Source organism: Amblyomma americanum, chromosome 1 (assembly GCF_052857255.1).
Source record: "Amblyomma americanum isolate KBUSLIRL-KWMA chromosome 1, ASM5285725v1, whole genome shotgun sequence".
NCBI lineage: Eukaryota > Metazoa > Arthropoda > Arachnida > Ixodida > Ixodidae > Amblyomma > Amblyomma americanum.
Genome location: NC_135497.1, coordinates 283910665 through 283932585, shown reverse-complemented (window position 1 = coordinate 283932585; position 21921 = coordinate 283910665). Strand labels below are relative to the sequence as shown.

General features: G+C 51.2%; 1 protein-coding gene across 1 annotated transcript in view; it reads left to right on the top strand.

Annotated features, from left to right (window-relative positions):
• LOC144097621 (1-acyl-sn-glycerol-3-phosphate acyltransferase alpha-like) overlaps window positions 1-1759 on the top strand; it is a 31560-nt gene extending 29801 nt beyond the window's left edge. Inside the window, exon 6 of the mRNA XM_077630280.1 lies at window positions 1413-1759. Coding sequence (XP_077486406.1) covers window positions 1413-1681 — 269 coding nt within the window. The 3' untranslated portion in view covers window positions 1682-1759. The remainder of the gene's footprint in view (window positions 1-1412) is intronic.
• The last annotated feature ends 20162 nt before the right edge of the window (window positions 1760-21921 follow it).

The following is a 21921-nucleotide window of genomic DNA, read 5'->3' as shown; positions in this document are numbered from 1 at the left end:
GCACGTAGGTCTGCCATATTGCTCTCCAAAGCATCTAAGTTATGAGGGAAGCTCGCAACTTTTGCAAGCATGGGGCATGCTTGGTGCAGTGGTCAGAGCGTGTGCCATATCAATACGCTTTTTGGTCATCTAGGTTGCTTTATTCTAGCTAAAATACTGTTGCAGTGAATGACAAAGCTTGTTAAATACGCTTGCCTATCTAGATTAGTTATGTACATGCACTTCCTTATTTATCTGTCCAGATTTTGATTTTTTATCATTTCTCTGCGCCAACTACTCGAGAGCAAAAATCGCTCACAAGGTAACTTACTATTGTCTATGTTCTTTGGGATGTAATGGAGCATCGGTAATTGCCTGATTTTATTGTAAATACTGAAATACTGGGTGTCGCCCAGGGGTACAGTTTTCGGAAAGGCTGGCTGAGCAGCACCTTTCGGTTGGAGAAGCAACCGAAGGCTTCTGGGCCAGTTGTGCTGTTTCTTGAAGATGCCGTTTTTTCTGCTCGTTAAATTTAAAGTCAAAAAGGAAGAACCATCGTTCCTCTAACTAAAACACTGCAAAAATACAACAGTATACGCTTCAAAACAAACGCGCAACTCACCCACTCACCGAGCCATTTTTCGGTTGCTCCTTCGTCCGGTAGGTGGAGCAGCCTGTTGGATCAGCTGCTTGGCTCGCGTCGTTAATTCTAGAAAACGCAGGCAAATACTGATGTTTAATGCAAGGAACGTATGTCATAATATGCTATCTTGCGAACGATGTTTAACCTAGATTAGGCCAGTACTTTGTGCACATGATTTTTTTTATCTGCACAGTTAAAATAGGAAATTATCTGCACAAAATACTCATGTGAACGCCATCTAATATAAGTGCCACAATTCTGAAGCACCTTCTTTTTAACAATTACAGAAAACTTGTCACAAAATTCTGTGTTCTTGATAAAAAATAAATAAAAGCTTTGAAATGAACAATGCACACGCACAGCACAGTATGAAACTGCAAAGCACGAGAAGAGTAGGTGAACAACTCATGAACTTTTAGCGACAGTCAGCGCTAAACGGCGCGGAGGCGTTGGTTTCTCAGCAATGCATGGATGCTTTGGAACCTTGTGATCGCGCTTGCTAACGGCGCAGGAAAAACAAACGCGAAACTCTGGCTGTTGTAGGGAGCCTGTACAGTAGTTCAGAGCGCGAGTTGACAAGTTCGATGCCTCTCAGGTGGGACGAACCGCATATGTACCGAGATGGTTGAAACCACAGGTGGTCGAAATTAATCCTAAACCCTTCTTACACGGCGTCTGTCATAGCCTGTGCTTCTTCGGCACATGAAAAGCCGCATGTCATGCCAGTAAAGCTGCTGGCGCGTGCGTAGTAAGGCTGTCTCCGACACCTGGGCGGACGTGCGGCACGCAGGCATTCTGACGCTGACCGTGCTTCCGGAGATCAGCACCGAGGGCCTGACGCCGGCCGACGTGGCCGACCTGACGGCGCGCGTCCGAAACCTGATGCAGGCCGAGCTGGACCAGCAGGCGGCCCAGCAGCAGTTGTCGACCTCCGCCGATGCCCAGCCGGCCGCGCCCGGCGGCGTCGCCGCGCTGGCCATCAGCGGGTCGACCATCTGCAACCGCCGCTGCCCCCGCCGCCGCCGCACCAGGGTCAGCCGCGCCAGGCACTCCGTCTAGCCCCCCACGTCGGCGCGTTGGAACACGGCGACAAAATCCTTACTGCCGCTGCAAGGAGCCAAGCTGTGGCTAATAAAAGCGAACCATCTAAAGACGCGTCTCTCACTTGTAGGTCATCTGGCTGTAGCGAGAGCTCAGCACAGCTCCTAAGGGGAGGTGCTCGGCGAAAAAGACGAGAAGTTGGAGTCATAGCTGCACACATCAAAGCTGCAGCTGTCATTTAATGGAAAGGTCGAATAGCTCACATCATTTTAAAAGCACGCTTGATTGAACAACTCCAGAGTTGTTCAAAAACTCTCAGAGCACCCTTAGAGCCTTACGGCACCCACGGACCATGGAGCCCTTATTCGTTGTACGCACAAGTGAGGGACATTTTAATGTACGAACGCCCAAAGAGACTGTCGAAATCGTAATATTTAATATTTTAATCTTATCCAGGAGCGCTCGTTTCAAGCCGATGGCGTCGCAACGCCGCGGCGATTTTCAGCAGCGGGATAAGGGGGGTCAGTCAATTTTACCAGCAAAGAAACATCGGGGAACTTCCATTGTTGAGTACCACTGCCCTGCCGGCGCGTGCACGTAGGGACGGCGCCGTCAAAAAGCGCGGCTCTGTGCTGCCGCTGCGTGTGTGCTAGGCGCGGTTCTGATTGGTCGCGCTCCATCTCAGCACTGGCTGAGTGAAATGGGCTAGTGAAACGCATTTTCGTCTCATCTTTTATTTCATTTTATTTTGATCCGATTTCAATAATCCTTTTTGCACGACTCTGCAACGCACAAGAAAATCCGTAAAATACCGAGCTAATATTTTCCGCTAATAAATGCAGACTCATTATTGCCAAGTTTACCAACTACAAAATAAAAGAGTTAATCCTATCGCATCGCAATGATTTCAAGGAACACAAAATTTCAATAAGCGAGGATTTTTCCCCCGCCACTCGAATTGCGAGACGGAAACTTACCGAATTTGGAATCGGCCATCCGGGATAACCCAAATTTCGCCTTCGCTACAATAAGCTATACATACGCGGCAAATACTTCATGTACAATCCATCTAACGACACAATCGATGAAATCGAGCTGCCATCTGAACACACGCCCCAAGGATCAGTCGCTTCGCCACATCGGGCTTCCTAGGGGCGCGAGAGGGGCAGTGGTCATTCATCACCATCTAGTGTTATGATTCTTTATACTAACATCAGAAGTATCTTGAGTAAGAAAACTTCTCTTTCATTGGCAATCGACACCTGTTCTGCGCATATCATCGCACTTACTGAAACTTGGCTATCATCTCAAATTCACGATAACGAACTCTTTCACTGCGCACACCGCTTCGCAGTATATCGCAATGACCGAACTAATCAGCGGTGAAGCGGCGTACTCCTTGCTATTTCGAAAGACATACCGTCATCATGCATCTACACTAATGGCGTCTTGGAAACTGTCTGGGCATTAGTTAGTCTCGACCATCAGAAAATAATATTCGGCGTATGCTATCGTCCTCCTTCTTCTCAACGCTCGTTTATTAACGACCTTCATGACGAACTTAACATAATACACACCAGATTTCCATCTGCTTCCTTCTTTTTACTAGGTGATTTTAGCTTTCCGACTATTTCTTGTTTTACCCAGCCTCCCACCTTATCTCAATTTTCATCCGATGCCAGTGATTTTCTTGATTTATGCTCCCTTTTTTCACTTACCCAATTAGTCACTAACGCTACCAGAATCTCTGTCAACGCAGCCAACACTTTAGATTTGATCCTAACAAATCGAGCTGACTTTGCTTCAGCCATCACCTACTTACCTAACATAAGTGATCACTCTTTGCTCATTTTCAACATTAATACTGCCTGTCCTAAACCTGCAAGAAAGAAAAAAACCATACTAGATTATATTAGAGCAGACTTCGATGCCATTAACAATGAATTATCAGTTTTTACTCAAAACTTCTTCAGAAACTTTGACGGTCGCTCTGTGCAAACTGGGATATGTTCACGGCCAAAGTTCACGAACTAACTCTGAAATATGTTCCAAGACGCACCATCACTTCTAATGCTCAAGCCCCATGGTATACCGCCCTTATAAGACGCCTATCTAACAGAAAAAAGCGCCGATATCGCACAGCCAGGCTATCACCATGTAACGCTCACTGGGACGCATTCAAGACTGCCGCTGATGCCTATATAACTGCGCTTAAGTAAGCAAAAGATAGCTTCCTTTCTGACACTTTACCATCCATGCTGTTTACCAACATTAAAAAATTTTGGCGCGTCGTCAACCTGCATACCGAAGAATCTATTAACTTAACGGACGCGTCAGGTGACCCTATTCCGGCTCATTTATGCGCATCAGAACTTAACGAAACTTTTGTTCAGAACTTCTCGCGCTCATCAAACACCAAACATCCCGTTCCACTCCGGTATAATTTCCCAACTATGCCTCAAATTGTCGTCGATTCATCTGGCGTTGCTAAACTTATTGATGCCCTACAATTTCATTCATCGCCCGGTTTTGACTCCATTCATGCAAAATTTAAAAAAAATACAATTGTCTACAGTTCCTTAATACTAACAAAAAATTTTCAGCAGACTCTCGATAGTTCCATTCTTCCAACACAATGGAAAGTCGGGAAGGTGGTTCCATTATTCAAATCAGGAAATAGAACATCCCCAACAAATTATCGCCCCATCTCGTTCACTAGTACTTGTTGCAAACTATTAGAACATGTCATCTTCACTAACCTTGTGAACTTTCTCGAGTCTAATTCGTTTTTTACACCCGCACAGCATGGCTTTCGGAGGTCATTTTCTTGTGAAACACAACTTGCCAGCTTCACCATCAAACTTCACCATATTTTAGATCGCGCATCAGAAGCTGACTGCATTTTCCTAGATTACTCGAAAGCATTCGACAAGGTATGTCACCGCTTACTATTTTTAAAGCTAACCCAACTGAATATTGACTACAATGTTCTGAAATGGGTTGAATACTTTCTTCTTAACCGATCGCAGTTCGTTTACGCTAATAATTTTAATTCACCTTTCAGCGAAGTTCACTCGGGCATGCCACCAGGGTCAGTGCTTGGGCCCCTTTTATTTCTTATTTACATCAATGATCTCCCTTCCATTGTATCATCTAACATTCTTTTGTTTGCTGACGACTGTGTTGTTTTCTGCGAAATAAAATCCCCCGACGATGCTAACATTCTCCAGCGTGATCTATATAACATTTCTCTTTTTAGTAATGAATGGCTAATGGAACTTAATGCTAATAAGTGCAAAATTATGCGAATATCAAGAAGTTCCAACTCTCCGCCTGTGTACTACCTAAATAACGTTGCATTGGAAGCGGTTACTTCATATAAATACCTGGGTGTTCATATTTCTGCCGACCTTAACTGGACGCGCCATATTCAGTACATTGCTAACAAAGCTAACCGCATGTTGGGCTACGTGCGCCGTAACTTTTCCAAAACTCCATCTTCTTTGAAATTATTGCTTTATAAAACACTAATACGTTCTAATCTGGAATATGCCGCAGCGATATGGGATCCGCATCATGAAAAACTGATAACTTTGCTTGAGCTGGTTCAAAATAACGCTGCTCGTTTTATCCTGTCCAACTTTAACCGTACCGCTAGTGTAACAAGCACGAAAGCTAATCTTTCATTACCTCTTTTAGCATCCCGCCGGCAGACAATTCGTTTGAGACTTTTCCATAAACTATACCATCGCCCCACGCTTCGCGATTCCCTCATTTCGTCCCCCAGATACGTGTCAAATCGCATTGATCATCGTCACAAAGTTGGCATTGAATCATGTAACACTAAAACGGCATTTCAGTCTTTCTTGCCTCGTACATCACGTGAATGGAACCGCCTTCCCGCAGATATCGTCGACATAATTGATAACCATGCAGCATTTCCGTTCTGCACTAGCTAACATTGTATAACAGGAGAATGATAATACTTGTTCTTTAATACGCATTGTATCTATTTATGTATTTTTTGTAACCACTCCCCTCTTTAATGACTTTGGCCCTGAGGGCTCAATAAATGAAATGAAAGTGCCCACCTCAAATTAGAAGATAATCGCGAAATATTGGCCGACGGGCGTGAAAATACAGAACAGGAACATGGGGGAATAGGCCTTTACATGGTCCGACGACAGGTCATTAAATTCAAGACGGCGGCCACCGGGGGATGGGGGCTTGGTACTGCGTAAACACAGCAAATGCGTACGGTAAACTTTGAACAGTTTATTAGAACATGAAAAATCGGGTGAATAAAGCACGGCTAATCTTCGTCACTGAATCCTTCGAACAACTCTTCCAACTAGGAGCAGCAAACATGAGGCCCAAGCACTCGTCGGTTGCTGCGATCCTCGGGCACGGATGGCAGTCCCATCCGGCTAGGCGTTGATGGAGCGCTCCGTCCTCGTTGCCGTCCATGCAGGCAAACGTTAATGCCGCAGCCCTTGAAGGATTCTCTATCACACCTTCCGATACTCACTGGTCACAGATCACACTTCCGATACTGGTCTGGACACGAAGTTCAGGACCATACTCAGCAATTCTGGACAGAAACATTTTTGAGCGAGAAACCGTTTATGAACGCAATTTTTTCATATAATGTAAGATTTCACTATAACAATCAATACATCCGCAGATCACCCGACGGCAGTCTTTTTTTTTTCTATTCCCGTATTTGCTATCGTCCCCATTAGTTTTCTATGGCAGTCTTAACTGCTCGATGCGATCGCCGCGAACACTTTAAAAGATTTTGCTACATATCAGAATAATGGACCATTACCTTCAATATTTCCATAACAGTTTCTTACAATTTTCCAATTTTAAAAAAATATTGTCCGAGAAAGCTGGACTTGTCGCGACAGCTTCTGTTGGATCCCTTAGTTGGTTTCCTTTGGAAACTGCTTGACCTTGAGCTTCGTGCATCGTCTGAGCGATGTCATACACTCCCTTACCTCCGCGATAAGCGTAGCAAAGACTCCGAGCAATGGGGACTTGATGTGGTTTTGAAGTACTCCCAGATATGAGACATAACCGCATGGGCTCTTGCTCGGATTTTTAGGGAAATTCAAATTCTCAAGAAAAAAGGAATGGGCGCTCATTCCAGCACGGGATGATGCTCGGCATTTTACGGCGATCAGATTATCCGGCAGTGAGAAAAGCATCGCGGTGCCCCTTTGACGGTGCCACGGTGCTCAGCATACCCTTGTTTCGAAATAAAAAAAAATAAAAAATAAGGGTGTGGAAAGGATGCCGTCATTACTTTGCGCATAGTCTGTTTTAATACTGCTATTGCTCAACAGGGGTAAGACAATCAACAACTCCTATCGGGATATGATTATGTTACTCGAGCGAAATACTTTACGGCTAGCTACAAAGCCAACCACTCAGCCCCACTGCGCGTTTGTCAGAAGTCTGATCTGAGTGCCAGCATTTGGAGACTCTGGGGGGGGGGGGAGCCACTGCCCCTCTGGAAGAATGTTAGAGGGGCGACCGCCCCCTTGCCCCCTCTGTTGCGGAGTCCCTGGTTGTAAAACAAACAGATAAAAAAGGCGGTGGTAAAAGAGATGTATCGGAGGTGGAGAGGTGGGAGTTTTCTCCGAGAAAACGCCAGCAAGAAATAGTACTGGAGAAGGCTTTCTTCGGCGGGAGCGAGAAGTTGGAACACAAGGGAGGAAAATAATGACATAAGAAGAAAAACACAACAAAAGAACAGAAGAAAGAAAACGCAAGGACAGAGCAAAAAAAAAGAGAAAGACCACAACAGCACGCATAACACGACCTAAACTTTAGCATGACCCGCTCCTCAGCGGTGCAGGTATTGAGGACCGTTGAAATGTAAGTATTGTCGAGACCGCGTCATTTCGCACTGCATGCTCAAGAGCAGCTAGTGGCCGGTACGACGGCGGTGACGGCGGCGCAGCGATGGAGAGGCGCCTTTCGAAAACCCGATCTGTTTGTCTGCTTCTGTTCTTGTTCCCTCAAAAAAGAGAAAGCTAAAAACGTGCGTTTCTACCTAAAAAACGGGACGCGGAGATTCGCGTTTTCCGACGAAATGTCTGACGAACCCGGCATATGCGCGCTTGGCTCCACCAAGATCAAGGCGCAACATGCATCAACACAACGTGTTCATCTATGTATATATACCAGAGCAACTTATACTATTTGGCAGGACTCACACTTATTGTAAGAGCAAATATTAATTCCATCAACTCCAAAACAAGAAATATCAAATAACAAAGCCGATGTTTCCGGCCGCAGGGCAAAGCGAAAGTGCGTGCAACGGCTATAGTGGGCTAGTAAACACCTTGATCTCGACTGGAATAGGGCCTATAGAAACAGCCAGTGGCTTCCTATAGGCGTACTCAAAGGAAAGCGAAGTGATATTAGCATTCAAGACCTTCGGCATGCATAGTCAGCTTACTGGCCTTTAGGACAGGGTGGAGGAGGGCAGAGAACGCACACAATAACCTCGTGCATCGAATGTAAACGTGCTGAACCCAATTTAGGCAATGCTTATAGTGGCCTTCACCACTGTTTCGGCGTGGAATTAGTTCTGTTCTGTAATTGTACTATAATTTACTCTAATAGAAAAGGTAGTCACTTAAGTCAGGCAGGCATAATGTTATATCGCAGCACAAGTTGGGCGCATTAGTTAGGACTAAATCAAGAATGTTTTTAGCGTCACCGTATACTCTTGTATATTTCGTGACAAGTTAAATACAGTACACACGACCAAAAACTCCCTCGCGTTGGGCTCACAAATTTGCGTGCCCGTCTCAACACATTCAATTAAGGGGAAGTTAAAATCATCCAAAATAAAAAAAACGGGGATGTGGGAAACTTATTATGAGACTAATCGAATCATGCAACTCGTTAACAAAGGAAGTTAAGGAATTGGGTGTCTATAGCAAGCACAAAAAGATAGTTTTTTAGCCACGGTTTCAATACACACCCATGCTACTTCTAAATCGCAAGGGACGTGAATCGATAAAGAAGTTATATTCTTTTTTATGGCGATAAGTGCGCCGCCTTTTCAGGAAGCGCGGTCGCACCTATAAAGATTAAAATTGTTCGCAGATTCAATTCAATTGGATTGCAATTGTGTGTGTGTGTGTGGGGGGGGGGGGGGTGGACCTGCCCTGCAGCCCCCTGAGTTTGCTTTCCCGCGAGGCACCGTGCAGCGGCGGTCTCACCTCGAGGCTGAGCGCATTCCCTTGTGAGTTACATTAACTGGCAAGAGAGGGCGCCAGCATCGCTGCGCGGAGACTGCCAAAGCCCGCGCGCGGGAGAGGGGCTTCGGCTGGGATCGTCGGCGCGAGCGGACGCGTCGCTCGCGGCTCCGCTCTTCGCCGGCGGGGCGAGGAAGCGACGGGGAGACAGGCTCCCGTACTCGTACCGTCCGGCCTTCGGAGTATATATCCCTTGCCCCAGCGCGGGCGAACATTCGCTCGGAACCTTGCTGGTGAGTCGGACGACCTCGATTCATTAGCGTACCTTGTTGCTAGCTGGCGTTATTGTTGCTGTAGCAATAAATGCCTGTTTGTGTCAGCCAATGTGTCGTTCCTTTGTTCCCCCAGAGCAAGGCCCGCCGTGGTCGGCGAGCGCTCGGTAGCGTACGCGACCACGGGGTGGGGTCCGGGCGGCTTTGAACCGTGTCAGCCGCGATTGAGTGGGGAGAACGTACTTATCTCCCCAATTCAACCCGACATCTGGCAGCCCAACGTGGGGCCTGCTCTTGGAACATTGGACGACTGTCGGTTCGGTTCGAGGAACGCTCTTTGTCCGGACTTGACAAGTGCCAGGCCTAGAGTGAATTTTGATCGCTAGGACCTGCGGCATGCTTTCTTGAGTGCGAGGTGTATTGCGCTGCAGCATGTTTGAACTTTTCAACATGCTCAGCGCATTTTTTTCCCCTGGAGATTCTTCGCGAGAATCACTTGGTCCGCATCGAGGGAGCGCGAGGCCTAGCGCTGGCGGAGTCGCCGAGCCCTAAGCGAGTGAGTACGGAACCCGCGTGGGTGGTCCGAGTTTCTGTATATATTTTCTCTACTGTCTCTTTGTTGACTCGGAGTCGCGGCTCCGGGAGCCGGGTGGCCTGGGGCCACGGGTGCCGCTACGAGCTCGCTGGTATTGCAGCTCGGCACCGGGCGCTCCGACACCGTCCGATACGGTGGGCGCCGACCGCTCAGAAGCTGCTTTGTGCAGTGAGCGGGGTAGGACCACCCCACAAAGCTGACGTCTCCTCGCGGCTGCGCGCACATAACCCGTTTCGGGTCTTTGTTGTGGTCACGGTCGTTGTCGGAATGGTAGTTAGGCCTGAGGCTTTTCGGAGCTGCCTGCACCACGTTAAAAGAGACACGAACGCCGGACCGTGTCGTTGAGAGGGGGCGCACTTCGCTGCCCGCCCGTTTTTTTGTAACCGCACGAACTGAACAGTCCCGTTCAACTCAAGAAAGGGCTTTGTTCACTCGAACTTTGCGTTTGCACAGCCGCTGACACGTTTTGCTAGCGAGTTAGGCATTGTGCCACGAGGCCCTTGCGGATGCCGTTTCCCCTTCCGTGACCTACGTTAAAGGCACGCCGAAAGCTTTTCGGCAATTTTGCAGATTCGGTGGAGCCACCCAGGCTTGCTGTCCGGTGCACATCGTCTCGCTGCCACCTGCTGCTACGGAGCGGCCTGTATCCTGTTCGCCGCATCCATCCGGGGCAGCTGTGGCGAGACCAGTCAGCAGTCACCTCCGGCTGCTGCTGCCCTGGCGACTACTGCAGGATCCTGGCCTGCAGTTTTCCCACCGGCCTTCGATTCGCGGGCCTGCGGACACGGTAGTCCGCGGGCCATGCGAGTCGTCCCAGCGGAGACCTTCACGCCGCATTCGGAATACCGCGGAAGTCTGCGTGGACGCTGTCGGCGTGACCTCCGCTGCAAGACGTGCCTCAAGGACATGAAGACCAGGAGACCCCTCCGTAGCATGTACGTTCAGGCGCGTGGGTCTATTTAAGGTTGGGGGGATGTGGGGACCTGCCCTGCAGCCCCCTGAGTTTGCTTTCCCGCGAGGCACCGTGCAGCGGCTGTCTCACCTCGAGGCTGAGCGCATTCCCTTGTGAGTTACATTAACTGGCAAGAGAGGGCGCCAGCATCGCTGCGCGGAGACTGCCAAAGCCCGCGCGCGGGAGAGGGGCTTCGGCTGAGATCGTCGGAGCGGGCGGACGTGTCGCTCGCGGCTCCGCTCTTCGCCGGCGAGGCGAGGAAGCGACGGGGAGACAGGCTCCCGTCCAGCCTTCGGAGTATATATCCCTTGCCCTAGCGCGGGCGAACATTCGCTCGGAACCTTGCTGGTGAGTCGGACGACCTCGATTCATTAGCGTACCTTGTTGCTAGCTGGCGTTATTGTTGTTGTAGCAATAAATGCCTGTTTGTGTCAGCCAATGTGTCGTTCCTTTGTTCCCCCAGAGCAAGGCCCGCCGTGGTCGGCGAGCGCTCGGTAGCGTACGCAACCACGGGGTGGGTTCCGGGCGGCTTTGAACCGTGTCAGCCGCGATTGAGTGGGGAGAACGTACTTTTCTCCCCAATTCAACCCGACAGTGTGTGTGTGATGGGGCTCGACGGACTACCACCTCCTCGTGGTGAGCCCTGGGTAACGCTAAGAGTAGTCCAAGAGAGATGGAGATTGTGTTGCATAAGTTCTCCGTCTCATTAGCCGGGCTCGGTTGGCGTGAGCCTGTAAAGAAAGCCGAAGGCTGGCTGAGGTTGGGTTCTCAGTAACATGGGTGAGCTCTCACCCGACGCGGCCCTACTGAAAATAGGGCTGATTCGTGCTCCCTAAAGGGGGTACGGCGCCTCGGGGCCGACGGTTTTTGGAAGGTGGTGATCCGCGGACCCAACCAGAACATTGGCAGTTTCGCTGATGATGGGCTGGATTGACTGGGCCGTCTGTTCTCGGTGGCCGAACCGGAGGGTTTGGCTCCCTGGACGTAGCCTCGGCGATGAAGGCCCTAGGCGTAACGCCGGGAGCAGTTGCGTGCTCCTGTAACCCAGTCTATTGGGGGCGACTGTCATTGGTGAACCTGGGAAGGGCTGTGGTGACCCTCTCCCTCTAACCGAAAGCGAGAGAGTTCATACGCCAGGCAGCTTAGGATAGGCTGCTGTGGCTAAGTCTCAAATGGATACGCTGCAGGGAAATCTCCGCTGACTAAAGTCATCAGGGGTAGGGGCGTCCCTGTGTAACCCGATCCCTACCATCACTCGGGAGCGCTGCTTGAGTCTGTCCTCGGTCCCCCTCCGAGAAACCAGGGCCATCTCTGGGAAACGCTGGGGCCTGCGGGCGTCTCAGTAGGCGAAGAGACTGAGGGCGAAGCGAAAGCAGGACTGGCGCTTGCGTCCTTTGAGAGCCTGTGAGTAGTACCGCTGTGAGACCATAGGGGTGTGGGATGAAGCTCGCACTTCCCAGTACGTAGGCGGTAGGTCCTGACTTAGTACACCAGGGCCGGCGTCAAAGCCAAGACGCTTAATAAAGCTTGGTAGAATCGGGCTCTCGCTTGGAGTGCGGCACGAAGAGATTACCCGAAGTCGAGGGCGCTTCGGCGTCTGGCAGGGGTGCGCAGCACGGAAGGGCACCACGGGGAGTAGCGACCCCGCCTATCCGACAGTCCTGGGTTGGACCCAGACACGACCAACGAGGTGGCAGTAGTGGACCAGCCCGCCACGCTCGATGGGAGGGCTTTCGGGCCCGAGGATGACCAAACCTAAATTGGTACAAGAGCAGTCTCTGGTGTGGGGGTCCACCAGTTGTCGAGATTGCTCCAACTTATGGGACTTGCTTCTTGGGAAGTGGTCTGGCCCTGGCCTACTCCGTGTATGGCTGGGGGGAAGCTCTTGTGGCAGACCGAAAACTTCTTCACAGTTGCTCTGATGGATCAGCGATAAGTTCCGCCGTCAACAACGTTAAATCCGCCTCGTGCGGTAGAAGCCCATTTGTGGCACTTTTGACTTCTCAGGGGGGGGGGGGTCAAAGACTGTTGCAAATTGGTTGCAAGCCCCAAGGGTAGCGTTGGCCTGGCGGCCTGGGGCAAAGCTGGAAACATCCGAAGGTCCCGGCAAAGGATGAGTCGACTGGCAACAGAACAACTTGTTTATTCTGGCATCGCAAAAGAGCAGCCGGTCAGGGCGACCACGTTACTCGAAGGAAGAAATCGAAGTCCCTCCTTGGCGTCCGGCGCAGCTGCCTTTTATACCCTCGGAGTCGAGGGCAAGAAGGAACGGCTTGGGATGAGTCGCACGAGACGGCGACGCACGGACATGTACAGACGTGACGGGCGCGTGCGCCGGGCCGGCGCCGGTCAGACCTCCTCGCCTCCCAGTTGGGGAGCTCCTCTCCCCGGCTGCCGCGCTTTGACAAGCGTGGGCACCAACATGCACACACACACACACGACGACACGTGGCATTGAAACCTGCCTGGACGCGCTTGGCGGGAGGCGTTACGGCAGCACTGAACGGGCCCAAAATGACCGCCACTTTGAACGAAGCCCCGGCGTCCGTTGCATCCGCGCCGGCTATACCGCGCGTCGTAGGCGAAACGTAACAGATCGCCCCGCCGGGAGAAGGAGATCCCGATGGTCAGGGGACTGCATCCGCTGTCCGGAGGGATGTCGCTCGATGACGCTCGTAATCAAAACCGGTCGTCCCTCGACGTTGCTTGAGCGCAGCGCACAGAGAAGGCCTCGTTCTCAGGTTCAGGATCACACAGGACACTGCAAAGTGACTTCGGGAGAGTTGCCATTTTTGTGCTCGTTCCCAGCAAGCGTTAGAACTACGCCGAAACGCAACCGCTCAGTCAGCAAGCACGAGACAACCCTCACTAAGCTCTGCCAGGCTCTTTCCCCTTTTATACTACTGCCTAGTTCCTTACAGTAGTCAAGCAGCACTCAGAACGCGTCCACAAATTGGAAAATTGCACTAGAAAGCACATAATCACTTTGAAACACTAAACAAAAGCAATATGTTAAAAATCCTGCCTCAGGAAGAAAACATCAGTAACAAACAACTTTGAGGTGGATTCCCACGTTAGGGGCTTCGACTTAAGCCATCGGCGTTACCGTTGAGACTCCCCTTTTTGTAACGCACCTCAAAGGAATATTGTTGCAAAGCGAGGCTCCAGCGCAGGAGGCGGCCATTTTTGGGAGAGATGGTCTGCAGCCATTGGAGAGGGCAGTGATCCGTCTCAATGACAAACCTCGAGCCGGCTAGGTAGCATGACAATTTCTGAACGGCCCACACGAGACACGCACACTCTTTCTCGGTGGCGCTGTACGCCTGCTCACGACAGGTCAGCTTACGACTAGCATACAGGACGAGGTGTTCCACTTCTCCATTTTCCCGTTGGCACAGTACAACGCCCATGCCTCGCTCACTAGCATCGCACTGAACAACGAACCCTTTTGTGTAGTCTGGCGATCGTAGCACAGGTTGGCTTGTTAGGGCGCTCTTTAGGGCGCTAAAAGCTCTTTCCTTTGTCTCGCTCCAGACGACTGTTTGGGGCTCTGTTTTTCTTAGAGCATCCGTCAGGGGAGCCGCGATATCGGAGTACCTGGGGATGTACCTCTGATAGTAGCCGGCGACACCTAAGAACGACCGAATATCGGTCTTCGTGCGCGGTTGCGGGAAGTCTCGCACAGCGGCCACCTTTATTTCAGAGGGGCGGCGACGACCCTGTCCAATCACGTGACCGAGGTAAGCAACCTCGGCCTGTGCTAATTGGCACTTGGGAGCCTTGACTGTCAAGCCCGCTTCGCGCAGGCGGGTTAGCACTGCCCGCAAGTGTGCCATATGCTCAGACCAGGATGCGGAGAATATCGCTACGTCGTCTAAATACGGTAAAGCGAATTCTTCCTGTCCCCGCAACACTGGGGGGGAAATCCGACTGTGCGGCCTGCTCGTGGCCCCCCCCTGCCACCGGATACGGGCCGGTGTAGTTTCGGCTACTAGGCTTTGTTCCGGTGCAACGCACAGCGGTGGGGATGGGTTGTCCGGGGCCCATCCTCTTGGGAGCGGCAGCGACTCCCACGGCTGTGAGGGCCAGCCGAATCGTGAGGTCCGTTGTCTGTGCGGAGGCAGGCCTGGAGGCATACCAGGTTGGACCCACGAAATCCGGTAGAAAGGAATGTCAAATGTCAAAAACCTCCGCTCACGGGAACGTGCACGGCTACTAATGCTCGGTTTCTGGCTACGAAGAGGTCAGGTCCGCGCGGTAGCGTGCCGACGCACGGTTTCTGGCTACATAGAGGCCAGGTCCGCGCGGGGGTTCCGACAGCCCGAGCTCCTCGGAATCGATGTCCTCGGGGAAGCAGTCTCATTGCGGATCGCTTATGAGGGTGGCATATTGCGGACGCGGAGGCCGACCCGGTCTGAGGACCAATGGGGACGCCGAGGTAGAGGGTGTGCAGTAGGACCAGTGCGAAAACCGTCGATGTGTGGAGTACCGGTGGAGTAGGCCCGGCTTATCTCACCCTATGCCCGATTCTTGGTTCGTGGCCCGGGCGCCCGGCCTTGAATACTCCCTCCTCAGTAGGCGTGGAGCAAGCAAGGGGAGGAAATAAGTGCATGGTGGTTGGAAGGCAGCACAGGTGGGTCCCCCAGGGTTACCGGGTTATGGTGCCGAGGGCCAAGCGCCGATAGGCTGACGACCTGGGCCTCTGTTGGCCGGACCACACCACACACACTTCCGGAGTCTGAAAAACCGCGAAACACAGTCGACGGCTAGTAACCGGCCGGTCCGATCCAACCCTTAAAATCGTGGAGGAGCAGGTGGCTGCGGACCCCAAGTTAGGAAATTTTTTTTTCTTCTTTCCTGTCTCCGACTGTCGGAGCCAGTGGGTGGTCGTGCATCCCGTGGGGGAGCCGCACCATTGGACAACAACGACGCCCTCCCTGTCCTGGCCAGACAGGAGTCGAGCGATGATAAAATGAGGGTCAACATCTCGCTGTCCCCATTCCCATCACATTACCCATAACCCTTCCCTCAGTCCCATTCCCACAACCTATGTCCCACCCCCTCCGCTACGTCCTAGGGGAGATCAGGGGAGTCTCCCCGGGCCCGTTCCCCCGGCGATGGGTCGCTTGTAGCATTCCCCCCCCCCCTTTCTTTTATGTTTCCACCTACGGGTGGCAAAACGAAGGATTGCCTTCGGGCCTTTTCATTTATTTTACGATTGGGTCAAGCCTGTTATACTTAGTGGCACAGGCAGGGGCATATTGGTTTACATTCTTTTTCTGGCTGCCCCACCATACATTTTGTCCCCGCAACACTTTGTCCATGAGGCTTGAAAAGCAGTATGGCGCGTTCTTCAAACCAAAACTCAAAACTTTAGGACGGAATGTTCCCATTGGTGAAATGAACGCCGCATACCTACTAGCCTCTTCTGTAAGTGGAACCTGCCAATAACCCCTGACAAGATCTCAGGGTGGAAATAAACTGAGCGCTACTAACTTTCTCAAGGCGCTCCTCGATGTTAGGGATCGGATAAATTTGATCCTTAGTGATGGAATTAAGCCTGCGGTAGTCGACGCAAGGACGAGGTTCCTTGCCCGGTACCTCAACTAAAATCAAAGGGGAGGTATAATCACTCTCACCCGCCTCAATAACACCGAGCTGTAGCATTTTCTTTACCTCAGCCTCCATAATATCGCGCTGGCGGGGTGACACCCGGTACGCCTTGGATCGTACTGGCTCTGGGGAGGTAAGTTCTATATCATGAGTAAGGACAGAAGTCCTACCAGGCCTCTCAGAGAACTGACCTTGAAACTCTTGTAAGAGTTGGTGTAGTTCGGTTTTCTGCTCAGCCGACAGCGGTGCTTTAATGATTAAGTCACTAATGACCTGATCAGTGTCTTCCCTGTTCGTCACTGAGCCTAGTCCCGGAAGCTCGATCGGAAGCTCTTCTAACTTTAACTTTCCCGTGTCGGGCATTTCCTCTCCAGTACCTGGTGCCTTCAACGCTACAGACTCAATTTTATCCAGTTCGGACGTGCTCGGAATATCAGCTTGCTGCGCCTCCGACCCTTTTTCATTGTTCGACAACGTTGGCCCCGCAACTACCGTCTTTGCAGCGAGCTCCCGAACTCTCGATCTGGTTAAGGCCTGAACGCTAGCCTCACCAAACAAAAGCCCCTTCTCGCGCAGGACGTGATCGGACCTGTTCGAAAATAGGTACGGGTACTGGGGGGGGGGGGGGCAGCATAGATGACACTACGGCCTCCGTCTCAAGTGCTCCGAAAGGTCCTTCAATAAGCACTTTTGCTACGGGCAGACACACGCTATGAGCTTCCACGGCTTGCTTGATCCATGCGCACTCGCCCGTGAACATATCGGGTTCTACGTAAGAGGGGTGAACTACATCCATTGTAGCTGCGGAATCACGAAGCACTCGGCACTCTTTCCCGTTCACGAGGAAGTCTCGCATGTAAGGCTCGAGAAGCTTCATGTTCTCGTCAGTGCTACATATGACAAACACACGACTTCTCTTTTTGTTTCTGGACACTGCGCCGAAAAGTGACCCGGCTTCTGGCACGTATAACACACGCGCGCTTGGCTCGTCTCGAACCGCTTTCTGCGTTCGGCTTCGGCTGCCGCCGTCTCCTTACGTTCGGTCGGACTGCTTTCACTCGCATCCGCACTACGTGTGTCCCCCCTTGCTCTCATGGGTGTGCACTTCGGCCTCTCAGACTTGGAGCCAAATTCACCCTTTTGACCGTCCTTAGCTCCGCGAGCCCGACGCGTCACAAACTCCTCGGCTAGCTCGGCGGCTTTAGCCACTGTACTAACGTCTGGCCTATCCAAGACCCAGTACCGCACGTTCTCAGGTAACCGACTATAAAACTGTTCTAGCCCGAAACACTGCAGAATTTTCTCGTGGTCACCAAACGCTTTCTCTTCTTTGAGCCACTCCTGCATGTTTGACATAAGCCTGTAGGCAAACTCTGTATATGACTCACTTCTGCCTTTTTCATTTTCCCGAAACTTCCGACGGAACGCCTCCGCTGACAGCCTGTACCTTTTTAGCAGACTCGATTTCACTTGGTCGAAATCCTCTGCCTCCTCTCTCTTCAAGCGAGCGACTACGTCGGCCGCCTCGCCGGGTAACAAAGTGAGCAAGCGCTGTGGCCACGTTTCCCGAGAGAACCCCTGCTTCTCGCACGTTCGCTCAAAGTTAACCAGGAACAAACCAATGTCCTCTCCAAGCTTAAACGGCCGCATCAGGTCAGTCATTTTGAACGATACCCGTTGTCCTGCACCGTGTGCCTGACTTCCATTACGAGCGCGTTCCATCTCTACCTCGAGACGCTTCATTTCCAAAGCGTGTTGACGGTCGCGCTCTTCTTTCTCTTTTTGCTCTTTACGTTCGCGCTCCTCTTTCTCTTTTTGTTCTTTACGTTCGCGCTCGTCTTTCTCTTTTTCTTTTTGTTCTTTACGTTCGCGCTCGTCTTTCTCTTTTTGTTCTTTACGTTCGCGCTCGTCTTTCTCTTTTTGCTCCCTCTCCTCAATGGTCTCAAGGCATTCCGACAGCTCGTCATCCTCAGCCTCCAACTCAAGAATCGCCCTTAGCAGTTCTGGTTTTCTGAGTTTGTCTGAGACATCAAGACCCAACTCTCTTGCAAGCTCCAGCAATTTCGGTTTGCGCAACGACTTCAAATCCATGGCTGCTCCGAATGCTGCTTTCTCTACTGCCTACTATTGTCTTGCCGCAAACTAACCCGGCAGCAACGACAACCACAATTACCAGCTCTGTTTCTGACACTAACAAAAGCCTGGCAAAACTCAGAAGAAGAAAGTCCCGCACTCACCAAACCTCGCAGCCAAGAATTCAGCGCAGTCGTTCCGCTGCAGGCAACCAGTCATCACACAGGGCTCGTTGCACTGCTCCCGGATGGTCGTTGTGCTGCTCAGCATACAGTTGACCGCATATCTTCGCTGCTGGCCTCCGTTGTCGGGATCTCACCACTGGCAACCAGTTGTTGCAAATTGGTTGCAAGCCCCAAGGGTAGCGTTGGCCTGGCGGCCTGTGGCAAAGCTGGAAACATCCGAAGGTCCCGGCAAAGGATGAGTCGACTGGCAACAGAACTTGTTTATTCTGGCATCGCAAAAGAGCAGCCGGTCAGGGCGACCACGTTACTCGAAGGAAGAAATCGAAGTCCCTCCTTGGCGTCCGGCGCAGCTGCCTTTTATACCCTCGGAGTCGAGGGCAAGAAGGAACGGCTTGGGATGAGTCGCACGAGACGGCGACGCACGGACATGTACAGACGTGACGGGCGCGTCCGCCGGGCCGGCGCCGGTCAGACCTCCTCGCCTCCCAGTTGGGGAGCTCCTCTCCCCGGCTGCCGCGCTTTGACAAGCGTGGGCACCAACATGCACACACACACACACACACGCACACACGACGACACGTGGCATTGAAACCTGCCTGGACGCGCTTGGCGGGAGGCGTTACGGCAGCACTGAACGGGCCCAAAATGACCGCCACTTTGAACGAAGCCCCGGCGTCCGTTGCATCCGCGCCGGCTATACCGCGCGTCGTAGGCGAAACGTAACAAGACCCATTTTCCAAGCACTTCACCCTAAATAAGCCGAGCACCAGACCAGGGGAAAGCTTGTACCCATTGTATCACCGGTGGGTACCCGGCGGCACTGGGGATCGAACACCGCACCTCCCGCAAGCGAGGTGCATGCGAAGATTGGTAAGGTGGGTCAAGGATGGGTCGCGACCTAAACTCCGGGAAACAAAGCGTAAAAATTTTGCAGTCATACCATATGTGCACAGATTGGCGCATGGGCTGAAAAATGTTGCCGGGCGTTCTCTGCCGGGAGCAATCTGTTCACAGGTGCACAACCGGATGGAAGAAGGAGGCGAAAGAACGGTACGAAAAACAAGAAATGAATGCAGCATCAAACACAAAGCCCCGTTCGTTACCTGTGCCAGGGGGGTTGTGTACAGATTGCCGTTGTCGTGTGGCGCACTATACATCGGCCAAACTGGACGATGCGTCAACGAGAGATTAGGAGAACACCGAAGATTGCTCTGGGGAGATTCTCTTGATAATCTCCCTAAACATTGCCGCACGTGCATTACAAATTGACAAACGACAAGGAAAAGAAAATCCAGTGTAAACTGCTTTTTGAAAAAACGACCATCCTATTCAGGCACAGGGAGCAACTCACGCGGGAGCTCATGGCAGCCTTTCATATGCGCATCAGCGGCGATAAGTGCATTAGTCAGACTTCCGTCCGCTTCTCTGATAGGGAGTATCTGTTCCTAACCAAATCATTGGGATTCACGGGGTAACATGTGGTGTTCATGACGTTTGTTTGTTTTTGTTCTTGTTGGTTTCACTATTTATTCGAGCATTGTCTGGAATAAGCCTTCAAGTTGTGAGTAGCGCTCGTCTTTGTTTGTCTCGCTTGTCCTCGTTTTTCCGCGCCAACTTCTTCAGTATGAATTGAAATGGGACGAAGATTTATAGATGGGAAGCTTTACGCACGAGGATCGAGTGATCAATTGCATTTAAAAAGTTTGTGCATATTTTGTTTAAATTCTGCTAATCATGATCATGTACAGGGGTCAGACAGTCGACTTCTGTTGGGAAATGACTGGTTTAGGTTACTCACATATACGAACGGCTTTACAGCCATGGCTACAAAGCCAAGTAGCTCAGCCCCACTATGTTTTGCATTAAAAGACTCCTAGAACTGAAGTGTTTCGATTGTGAGAAATCTGAGCCAAGTGCAAGCAGTTGGAGACTGGAAGAGGGGGGGAGGGCGCTGCCCCCTCTGGAAAAATGTTGGTGTGTTCCCCCCCCCCCCTGTTCCTGGGTCCCTGTCCTGACCCGCCGGAGCTACGCAGCTTACTGGCCGCAGCCATGGTAGCTGCGTCTGAAATAATCTAACCAATAGCCACCCCTCTACTTAATTGTATACGCAGGTGCAAGCGACGGAGGAGGGTGCGAGCATGAAAAAGTCTCCGGAACGGGCTCGCCAACTTTAGCGCGTAATTGTGGGTCCTTCTGCTGCGTGTAGAAGTGTATTATTTGGCTCAGGTTTTTATGACAACACAAAGTTGAGCGAATTCATGTGCACTCTTCCGAAGGTCCGAACACGAGAACGACCCCGACGAAAACTTCGATGGTTTGCGCGTTGCCGATCTTCGAACGCGCAGGACTACCCTTTAACATCTTTGTCTTAATCACAGATAGACTCGATGCCAGAAAAGTAGAGGCTTGAAGTTAAACACAATCACACGTAGTCATGGTATATTGTCATTTGATTGTTGGGAGATTGTAATTATGACAGCACTAGCTGTTTTGGACATTAATTCTGCTGAGCCATTCTGTGGAAAAGGCCTCCTCGCTCCCGCGGCTTCCCAATCGTGTGCTGTTTGTAATCATTCGATGTCGACTGGTTAGACCCGGGAGGAAATTCGGGGGGGGGGGGGGGGGGGGGGGGGCTCGCTTTCCGGCATCACCATATGCCGGAAAGCGAGCCGCCAATTTGTTCAACCACCCGCCGCGGTGGCTCAGTGATTAGGGCGCCCGGCTACTGATCCGGAGTACCCGGGTTCGAACCCGACCGCGGCGGCCGCGTTTCGATGGAGGCGAAACGCAAAGGAGCCCATGTGCTGTGCGATGTCAGCTGGTGCAGGTTAAAGATCCTGAGGTGGTCTAAATTATTCTTGAGCGCTCCACTACGGCACCTCTTTCTTTCTTCTCCCAGACCCTCCTTTATCGCTGCCCTTACGGCGCGGTTCAGGTGTCAGCCGAGATGTGAGACAGATATATTGCGCCATTTCCTTTCCCCAAAAAACAATTTTCAATTTGTTCGGCCAGAGAGAGCCATCTTCTATTAAATGAACCTATCATTTGCGTGATGCCAGATAAAATTTTGCACCAGAAATGTTGAAACCACATTACATCTGTTTCATTTTTCAATCGGAGTTTCGCAAAACTGTCAAAATGTGACATTGTGATTGTTTCCTTGATTCAATTAAGACACGGCCGAATTAACAGTACTATAAAAAAAAAACACTCCAACCAAACTAAATTCATCGAGCTGTCTGAACATACTGCATAATTTTTCAGGAGGCACTGTGATCCTTGCATTCGCGTTTCCCTTTATCATGATTTGGATCCGTGCTGAACGGACGCTGCAGACGCTACGACAGAAGC